The 10429-nt window shown below is 42.9% G+C and overlaps 1 protein-coding gene across 2 annotated transcripts in view; it reads right to left on the reverse strand.

Annotated features, from left to right (window-relative positions):
* ptch1 (patched 1) overlaps positions 1–8766 on the reverse strand; it is a 50095-nt gene extending 41329 nt beyond the window's left edge. The window contains exons 1-2 of one of the 2 annotated variants that reach the window (XM_042219495.1): positions 8619–8766; positions 5212–5404 (exon numbers count right to left, since the gene is read on the reverse strand). In XM_042219495.1, the coding sequence (XP_042075429.1) occupies positions 5212–5404; positions 8619–8645 (220 nt within the window). In that variant the 5' untranslated portion in view covers positions 8646–8766. Of the gene's footprint in view, positions 1–5211; positions 5405–6971; positions 7709–8618 lie in introns of those variants that run through there. The other variant, XM_005918986.3, reaches the window with a different exon arrangement.
* Positions 8767–10429: the final 1663 nt, after the last annotated feature.

Here is a 10429-nt window from a genome sequence, read left to right on the forward strand (position 1 = left end):
GGGGGGGGCGTTTGTATGTTTGATCGCTTGCTGCTGCTTCTGCTGAAAGAAAGCTGCAGGAGGTGTAGTGTGAGAGAAAGAGTGAAAGGGAAAGAGAGAAAAAGAAAGATAAAGGGAAAAAAAAGATACTACCAAAATAGACTGGCATGCCAACCCTGCTCAACCACCCACTCATTCACAGAACCAAAACTCCAAAGCCTCTTTCTCCGTACATGTGTGTGTGCACATGCACCCATGCATGTATCTATGCTTGTATACACATCAAAAGCTGAATAATTCAGCCATGCAAACCACAATCCTCTCAGTGGAGACACCACATTCAGGGCACTCCTCCTCCTCCACAAAAAAGGATGTCAAGGCTTCTTCTGCATGCACTTAACATTATACTGCACCCTTTTCCACTGCCATTACCAGCAAAACAACAAAACAACCACCAGCTCTGTTGACTCAGTTCTTAATCATACTAGATACAAAACAGACACGGAGGAACGGGCAAGGAATGGCTTTAGAAAAAAAATAAAATAACAACAACAACATTTGATCCTATCAGACTGGATTTTGAAACCTTAAATCCGGCTCCACACAAACATAGCCTGGCACCACTGTAACTGTTACCATACTGATTTCAGGGACAGGCTAGAGGTGCTCCACTTTCAATTTAAAAGGAAATTAAATTGTGAAATTTCTGCAGTATGACTTTGAAATTACTCCCTCTGTGACATGTCGCTCCTTCAAGTGTATTCTGTCGTTGAAGCTGGAATGATGATGCGCGCTGTTGTTGCACTTGGATATTCATTTGACATAAAATTATTATACAGTAATTCAGAGATTAAATAAAAAATAGATTCACTGCCCTCTGCTGGAGAAGAGATTTTAAAAGTTTGATCAGAAACTCACAAAACTGAATCATCACACAATGAGAAAAAAGTGCAAACTCGAAACAAAACAGCTGGCACTGAGGCGCTCTATTATACAGTAGGCATACACATGCGACATGCCCGCACGTGAACATATACAAACAGTGACCGGTGACAGCTGCGACCTTTGCTGCAGTTCCTCCACCCCCCCCCTCCCACTTCTGCTGTGAGTCTTCACTCTGCACCCAGGCCACAGGGTGAGTATCAGGTAAGGTTTTAAATAGTGGGGCCTCCACAAGATGACCTCAGGGTCTCAGGGGTCTACCCCAGTGGCCCCCAGCCTCTGCACTTATGCCCCCCAAGAAAGCACTCCGGGACCGAGGCCCTCCCCTCAGTCTGCAACCTTGAGACTACAATCCACTGCCATGTGCCCCAGTCCCAGCCATAAATCTGGAGACCACAAGCTCTTTTTAAACTTGAATCATTCATATAATTGCCATACATTTGATATCAGACACAACTGTCAGGCAATTACACTCTTTTTCCTTCTTGGTAATAAGTTTCCATAGGGGAAAGAGATTCAATTTTCCTTAACCAATCATTACGGAGCAAAGTGTCTGACTGGATGTAATATATTTCTAGGTCAACACTGATGTGTAGCCATGTCAACATGTCAGTGGTTTTAAGATTGGAGCACAGCTAAGTTAAAATAAACTCTGACATCGGTCAATACTGCAAAAACATGCCGTTTACGTAGCAGTCGCCAGTGTTAACACGAAGCCTCCGTCTTCTCCTCCAGTTACTGTTCTTCACTTATCCTTCATCAAACCTCTTTGGTCCACAGATTCACAATTCTGGATCCTGAGGTGTGATGAGAACAAAATGCAGCCACTTAATTCATCCTCGCTTCAGTCTAGGCTGAATCTATAGACTAAATAAAACTCCAGCCATGATTACCCCACAGCTCCACATCGTCGGCTTCACCCCTGGCTTCAACTTCAACCCTTGCCCAGAGCTCAAGCTTCAAAAGCCCCAATTTCCAAACCATCCCCTCCCTGCGTCTCCTCTTCCCAATCAGCACAGCTCCATAATCTCCAGCCTTTCTCTCCGCAAAGAAACGGAGCAAAAGAGAGAGGGGCTGTCCTACAGGAAGGCCAATGTTTATGTGATACTGTTTTAATTAGTGGCAGGCAGTGCTCCTATTTTCTTTACAATTTGGCCTGTTTTTGCCATAACCTAGAATGCCAAGGGATGGCTCCATTTTCCATTTGCAGCCAGGAGGAAACCTAAAGGACTCTCATTCCTCGCTCATCCATGTCTCTTCTCCATGAATGTGGCTTATTGTTAATCACTGCAAGATCATCTAGATGATCTTCAGGTTTAAGCTGAGGATGCATCTGAGGTCGCAAGCCAGTGAGCATGTTTTCCAACACTGAGGAAAGCACACAGAGAGCTTCAGACCACAATTGTGTGTGGGGAGACAGTACACCACAATACTACAGCTTCCTGTTTGAACTAATCATTTCCTGTGAGTGGATATAAACACAGAGATTGTCTGTAGTGTGGATACAATCTGCCCTAAATAGAAATCACGGTCACTTTGATGTTTTCTAAGTGGGAAAACAAGACTGAAAATCTTACGATCTTGCCCCGATTGTTAAGTAAAGAACAAACTTCCATGAATCCTCAGAGGTCTGACACCACTGCGTCTTCGTGCAGGCATGCATCTCACTCCCAATTGGTCTCTGTCACTTTGTCTAATAAACAGAACTTCCTGTGTCAGAGTATTTATAAACAATGCTGAGTGAGCACTGTGTGAGAAAAGACAATCCCTGCAAAAGCTGTGGCACGTGACCTACAAGCTAACTGAAGTAGAGACTTAACGGCGGTCTGCCGGAGACCTCAGCTGCTCTGCAGCTATCAGAAAGCAGGTGACGACCGACACGACACGAGATCGCAAACGTGAATGTTGCTCCGGTCAACACTGGAGGAGCTGAGAGATCTGATGGGAGCTGGGCTGTATTGTATGAGCGCACGCATCCACAGGCCACACAGCTTCCACGTGGGGTCGTCCATGGGTCGCCTGCAGTTCCAACCAAATGAAACATAAACAGGCACTCTGTCCTCTCCTCTTTTTCCTCTCGGACGATGGGCCAGTCCCCCAGCACGGCCCAGCACAGCGTTCCACGGTCCAGGCAGAACTAATCTATCCCTCAGCTGTGCAGTCTAATCTAAACAAACAGATCTCTCCCTACCAGCATCTGGAACCCCTCACTTATCGGGATGTAGAAAACCACAGCAGCCCTGTCGTGTAGTCAGAGCCTGTGTACGAGCAGGGGTTCGCATCTTGGTGTGAGCCAGTATGAGACCATTTTGTAGATGCCTACCAGAGGTCACTACACTACTTGTGTGTCAGTCAAGGTCAGGTTCAGTTCTGTCAACACCAAAATTTATTGGTGGAACAAAACAAAAGTGTACAGTCACTCTGGGTTTGAGTATCCTGAATTTGATGCAACACCAGCAGCGCTAAACTTGCAACAGAATCAGCTGAAACATCTGAAAATGCTGATAAATCACAAGTTACCAGACCTTGCAAGGACAAAAAGGTGCAAATAATAATGGGAAACTGAGAAAATCTAAAAATTCTCACATTTGAGAAGCTACAAGAAGACCGTTTACCTACTGAATCAATAACTCTGAAGCTATAGCTTTTAGTAATTTTAACCTCAGTACTCTGAAGAAGCTGAAATAAGTCTACAGTTTGCACTTGCAATGTATCTTGAAGCCAAAAGACTTCATTGCTGTCCTTTTAAATATGCTTTAAATAAAAAGTTTGCCAAAATGTTTCTAAACCCCGTTCTTTGAGAAGGGCAGCAGTATGAGAAGGAAGAGGCCAAAGTGATGCTCTTAGTATTTTTTAGTAATTTTTGTTAAAATCCCACACAGCGTTTAAAATTAAATCAAACAGGCAACAAAACGGCGACAGGTCCCTGCAAATCTTTGATTTATTCATTTTTTTACATAAATTACAAGAAGTTATAAATATATTACTAATTCATTTGAGCACTTGTGTGTAAGAGTAAAGGATGCACTGTGAAGTGTGAAATAATATTCAGTTCCAAAAGGTGCCGGTCACTTTAGTATACGCGACCGTGGTCAGACATGTGAAAGGGTGTGAAAACAGTGCGATCCTCTGAGTATAATCAGGATTCCTATCCCAAAGAGGCTCCCCTCTGCCTAAACTGTTGCCAACTGCGCCTGCGCCGCAGATTAGAAGAACACGCTGTCTGTCAGACCCCTGCAGCTGCACGCAAGGGGAGAACAGCCAACCCCGGGCAGGAGGTGTGGTGTTTGATCTGTACAGGAATCAGTTTGCTTTAGTGCTTGATCTTGTTAACTTTTTTTTTTTAAACCTGAGACAAAGTGGTTTAAAAAAGTTAAAAAGGCAACCACACAAGCACACGCTAAAAAAATGCATTCATTTTTATAACCAAACAGTACTCCACTTCAATTTCTCAACAAGTCTGCTCCTCCATTCATGACTCCTACAGCCAACTCTACCCATAAGCGCAGGAATGTGGATCAAAGGAAAGGAAAAAAAGCTCAGCCCCTTCCCCTTAAACCCCCCCACAAGCACCACCCATATGCACAGTTTCTTTCTTCCTTATATATTTTCACTCTTCATAAGTTGTTTAGGAATTTCAAAAACAAGGAAAACTAACAAATGTTCCATCCACCCCGCAAACACGAGTTCCTGCCCTCACTCCGCTTTTTCCCTGCAGCCAGAGACAAATCTTTTTGGAAAGTTGAGAGCTGTCCAAAACGGGACCACACACAGTCAACTGCTGGGGGCAGGCAGGCAGACACACACACGCGCACACACACACACACACACACACACACACACACACACACACACACACACACACACACACACACACACACATCTCACAAAATGGCGGCTTTCACAAAAATTTCTTCTACCCCGAAAGCCCCTTATGAACTTAATTACAACTTGTTATGAGCATAGTTACACTCAGCCCTTGCACATCTTATGTGTGCATCTAGAACGGTTTTAGAAGCTAAGTGTGTTGGGAATAGGCAAGTATTTTCAAGTTTTGCTTGGGTGCTTGCCAGCACCTATACAATAAACAATCCCCATACCTACTTCATTAAGTAACACCAACAAACCTTCTTCCTCCAAACTAAACTGTGTCAAATTCTTGGAAACATGCAATATGAAGTCAAACTGTTTCAAAAGCACTGAAATAAAGAAAAGTCCCAGCAGGTCACACTTAAAAACATCATGAATTGCACAGCTTGTCAAAAAACAAAATAATCAAGAGCGTCTTACCTTCCACCCAGAGTTTCTCCACATCCGTTTCCAAATTAGCTGCCCGTAAGCCCACAGCAAAAGCTCCAAAAATCATGAGGCCAACAACCAAAAACTTTCCGCAGTTCTTTTGAATGTAACAGCCCAGCCTAAATAAAAGTCTCTGGAACTTCGCTCTCAGCCACAGAGGTGCTTTCCTCCCAGTTGCCTTCCCCTATGATAAGACAAGAGTCCCAGAGTTACTGTCAGTTAACAGACAAAGCACCATACTTACCTGCTCAGGTGAGGCTGTAGGGTTAAAGACAAAAGATTTTATGGTATACATGCAAATAAGCTACAACAATAAATGTGTCCACTTAAAAGAACCTTTACAGTTTTAAAGTACAAGCCTCTCTTTGATCAAAGAATCCCACCTGCTCTCTTTTCAGTAAGACTGCACATTTACCTACAACCGGGGATCTAAAGTCAGAGAGCTGGGATCTTCCAACACATCCACTAAATCCCTCTGCTAACCTTTATTCACTGAAAAACCACAAATCTGCTGGGGATCCTGGGCAGTGCTGAGGACTCCCCAGAGTGCGAGCTACAGGTCCTGTCAGATCAGAATCCTTAGCATAATACATGCACTGGGAAGGTACCAACATTCCCTGTCACTTCACAGCCACAATAACCAGTTGTGAATACAATATATATACTATACTATACTCATATATATATCATTATATACTATACTATATATAATATATATATACCTATAAATATACTATACTACTATCTATACATATATATTATATATATCGTACATATAGATATATATAATATAATTCTTCTTTTTACAATAGCCAAAAATCACAGCTACATCTGGACCTCCAGAGTAGACACAGGTAAACAGGACATAACTGTCAAACCACAACTACTAAGCAGGCTCCCTTGTGTCTTTGTTCTACTCTTTATGTAAAATGGCCATTGGAAGCACAATACTGCTGTTAGTAGCACACTATAAGTCTTAAAAGACAGAATAAAATAAAATACTGAATGCACTGTAGACCACATGCTCCCCACTTGACAGAAACTGTTACATTTTGAGGTGTAGTGTAATTGCTACTGAAGTAACCTGCACGCACACATCGCCCGCGGTGATATTAAATACCCTGAATCGGCGCATGTGGTAAAACCACAAATACCACCACCACGCACTCACACGCGCTCTCCCCGTCTGGCCGCTCGTGTGTTCCGGCCTGCACGGGGAAGTGAAGGAGCTATCACGGGGAGGAATCACAATATTTGTGAACGGAAGAGGGCAGCCACATGGATTCTTTACTTTCCTCCTCTTTACACGAGTCACCCAAGTTTAGACAGTGTCACCGAAACTCTTTAAAGCTTTGGGTGCTCCGCGTAAAAGAAAGGCTGGATGTTATGAAACGGTCAATGGCAGCGTTGCCTGCGAGAGTAAAAGCTGCATGTTTTTTGCCTGGTGCGGGACTGCTCTAGGTTGGGGATGCACTGGAAACAATCGCGTGTTTGTACTGGGGAAACGGGCACTTAGAACTTGCAGCACATCTTTCATCATAAGCCGGTTGCATCGGAAGAGTCGCGTGAAATCAAACACAACTACTTTGCGCTTTTCTGCAACCTTGCCTTACCGCTGTGTACCCCGTGCCCAGCCCGTCCCGTTACCTAGCAGCGACTGGACAGTTTGGCCACATTTTTTTCTTTTCGACGAATACAATGAAAGCAGCATCACAAAGCCTTTTCCCGTTCAAGATGAGAAATAAAAGCACCTCTGAAATCTGCTCCAGAGCAAAGCCCGCATCGCAGTAACTCGGCCGCTGCAAATACTCCAAATCCAGCGGTGTGTTGCGGGTATAGTCCCCCCTGTTCCTCCGCGTTATCCTCGGCCGATCGGGGTCTCTGTTTTCCTGCTCGGAGGGCGCATTACCAGCCGAGGCCATGTTGCGGGGACAGCGATATGGTTTCCCACTTTATAGTATTTCCCCGAAAGCGTGTAGCGATATCCCAAGAGAACAGAGTTTCACTCTCGGAGATCTCACACCCGTGAAGTAGGGCTTCATACTCCTGTTGGAGACGGCGAGTCAAAGTCTGCGCCTTCCATCCCAACATTTCGTGATCCGGAGGTCTCCACCGCTTTCACCGCATTCACCGTGTCTCTTAAAAAAGTAAGTTTCTCTCAAAAAGCGAGCTTCGCGAAGTGATTTCCATACACAAGTTGTCGGGTATGAAACCTCGATAGTCGTAGCATTCTGGTGACATCTATGTGGTCTTCCCCTGGGCCGCGCGTCACGGCCAACTCTGAGATTCAATAGAAATGAAGAAAAAGACCTCTCTCCATTTGGAGGCAGAGAAAGAGGAGGGGTGAGAAGAGGAAAAAAATACTCGAGATCCCGCCTCTGGGGCTGTCAGATTGCAGGAGTTTCTTGCATCTGATTGGTTCCAGAAGGGCAGAAATTACTCAGCAAACACGACTATTATTAGCTGCTTAGCAACAGCTCACTAAAGTAGAGAGACCACCCAGGCAGGCAGACCTCATGTGAGCATCTCCAACTTCAGGGGAGGCTCGCCGAGAGTCGAACCCATTTGGTGCATTCAGGTTTTCACGTAGAGCTCCGTTACAATAATGAAGCGTTTCCCCGAGAGGACCCGAAGTCAAAGACAAGCTACCAGTTTGTGCATCGGAGGGGGCTTTTTGGCATGTCAGAACTTTAACTATTTTTTTCCCCTCAGATGATCCTCTAACTGGTTCAATGAGAGGGGGGCGGCTTGTAGGCTATACTGTTGTTGCGATCTTTAGAGTCCAACACCGCCAAAATCAGCTCATTAGTGTTTTGTACATATCAAAATACGCCACAGCCTCAGGACCACAGCTCTCTACAAAGCAAAACAAAAGCCCTTTGATAAAACGTCTAACTGGGAAAATATTACCTATAGAGAACTGCGATGTGTTTATGCGCAATTACGCATACAAATACCTAATTATCTCCCCTTTAGTCTAGTGATCCGACAGGGTAATATCACAGTATTATGGTTATTTAGCTAAAAAAAATCACATTTCATATAGATGCAGATATACATAAGAACTATTTGTGCATTTACATCTTGCTGCACAGTAAGCAAGCGGATTTTAGGATTTCATTATAATCTCATGTCCTTAAACTGCCAAAGGAGGTAGCATTTATCTATCCGTGCTGCAGGCATCATTTTTATAATTGACTTTATTCTGATATAACTTTTTTCATGAAATAAAGATAAAAACAAATTAATTCAAATAAACAGGTAAAAAATAATAAGGTTATAATAAGCAAAACAATTAACTCCAGCAGCCACTCTTGGCTCGCCAGAGCATCAGGTGTACTTCACACCTAAGCCATCTAAGCTGACTCTGGGCGTGTGGCTGCCAGCCGAGCTCTTACCATCTTCTGTCCTGGTGGGGAGAACATTCAGAACAAATCCGTGATTTCCCGCTCCTCGGAGAGCGAAACGAGTCAGTTATAATAAAGATAAAAAGGAATGATTAAGTGTTGTGAGGAGAGAAAGAGATGCATCGTAATCTGTCTTGGTCACAGTCAGAATGCTCAGAGAAAAAGTTTACCCAATTATAGGACTGTTCCTTTTTTGGCCACGTTGGTGGTCTCCTTAGCTTCATAGGCAGGACCCTTTGATTGTCACGTGATTCGTCGTAAACTGTGCCAATCACGCAGCAGCAGCTTCCAGTATTTTAGGCTTTGGTAATTGAAGGAAAAAAAGGAAAAGAGCCCGCAACGCACACCTGTGTACTCTGACATCAAAGAAGTGAATGCAATGCAATATAGAGACGCATGTGCACATGCACACTTAAGGAACAAGCACATAGGATCAAGCATACAGATTATTTCCATTGATGCATAAGGGACTGTAGATGCTGTACAATAAGGAAACCACAAACAGATTAATACAATCACATGTCCTCAGCCACATAGTCTCAGATTATATTAACTTACAAAGACCGATTTGTGTTACTATCAAAGTAAGTAATTTTACTACCCTTAGTGTCACCCTTGGAGCAAATTAATTTACATTTGGTCTGGACAGAAACTGTCCATTTTACTGGAAATAACATAACATTCATATAAATGCTTATTTCTGATCTGTCTGTATCATAAATACTAAGATTCTTCTTTGCAGTTAGTATGAAGGTTGGTTGTGATGGAGAAAACCAACCTTAAATATATACAATTTAACTGCCATCAGATACTCCAGCTGTAGTATCAGATACTCCAGGTGTAGCATCCGAGTGAGGGAAAGTGTCTAAGGGGGAACAAAGTTAGGCTGCGATGCCCCCTAATGCTCCTGAGAAGAACCAGGCCTGTGTCAGTGGAACAGGAGGAAGTAGGAGCCGTAAGTGCTGCACAATATCTGTGCTATGCATGTTCAAGTTGTTGTCATGACAGTAACGCTGCAGGACTCCATATATGTGCCTTAGGTCATTGTGGAAAATAGTCCCCCTCCCCCCATTTGAATACTGTAGTTAAAAGTTGTAAAGATATGCCTGTAAAAATGCTCTCGGGAGATTATATTGCAAGCATCTGTGTGAACTAATGAAATACATATGCACAAACAACACTAAAATACCCTAGACCAAACATGAACATATATCATTTTTTATTTATTGACCATTAACATGGATGGGATGCACTAATTGCTGGCTTTAGGAAGGGAGAAATTAATCCATCTTATTCTGATCTGTAAATGCAGGAAACAGTTTGGATTTCAGATTTTGTAAGATCAACAACTCCATTCAACTTGTAAGGCATGGAGCAACAAACAACAAACTAAAAGGTTTCAGTAGTCACCTTTTCATACTTGTCATCAAAATCAGATTACTCCCCTTTTTGTGACCGAATATGTTTAATAAATCTGTATGTAAACATCATTTGTTACATGTTGATCTACAAAGAAATAAGTTAAACTGCTCTTCTGCATCTGCTGTGACACACTCACTGTTCGAAACAATGTCCTACAGAGAGAGTTATCATATTTTTCTTAAATATTTGTTAGCTTTTCTTATGCATTACATTTTTTAAAAATTGTTTCAGAGTTAGTTTGCTTGTTTTACTCAAGTTGATTGTTCAAACTGTTTAACTCTAGGTTCGTTTTTATTATTAATATGTTAAGTTTTGTCAAGAAGACATACTTTAATTTTTATCTAGCCCTCTTTCACAGCCACATGGATTTCTTAATGAGG

Source organism: Haplochromis burtoni, unplaced genomic scaffold (assembly GCF_018398535.1).
Source record: "Haplochromis burtoni strain Fernald_Lab_line unplaced genomic scaffold, NCSU_Asbu1 Contig_34, whole genome shotgun sequence".
In the NCBI taxonomy this organism is placed as follows: Eukaryota; Metazoa; Chordata; class Actinopteri; order Cichliformes; family Cichlidae; genus Haplochromis; species Haplochromis burtoni.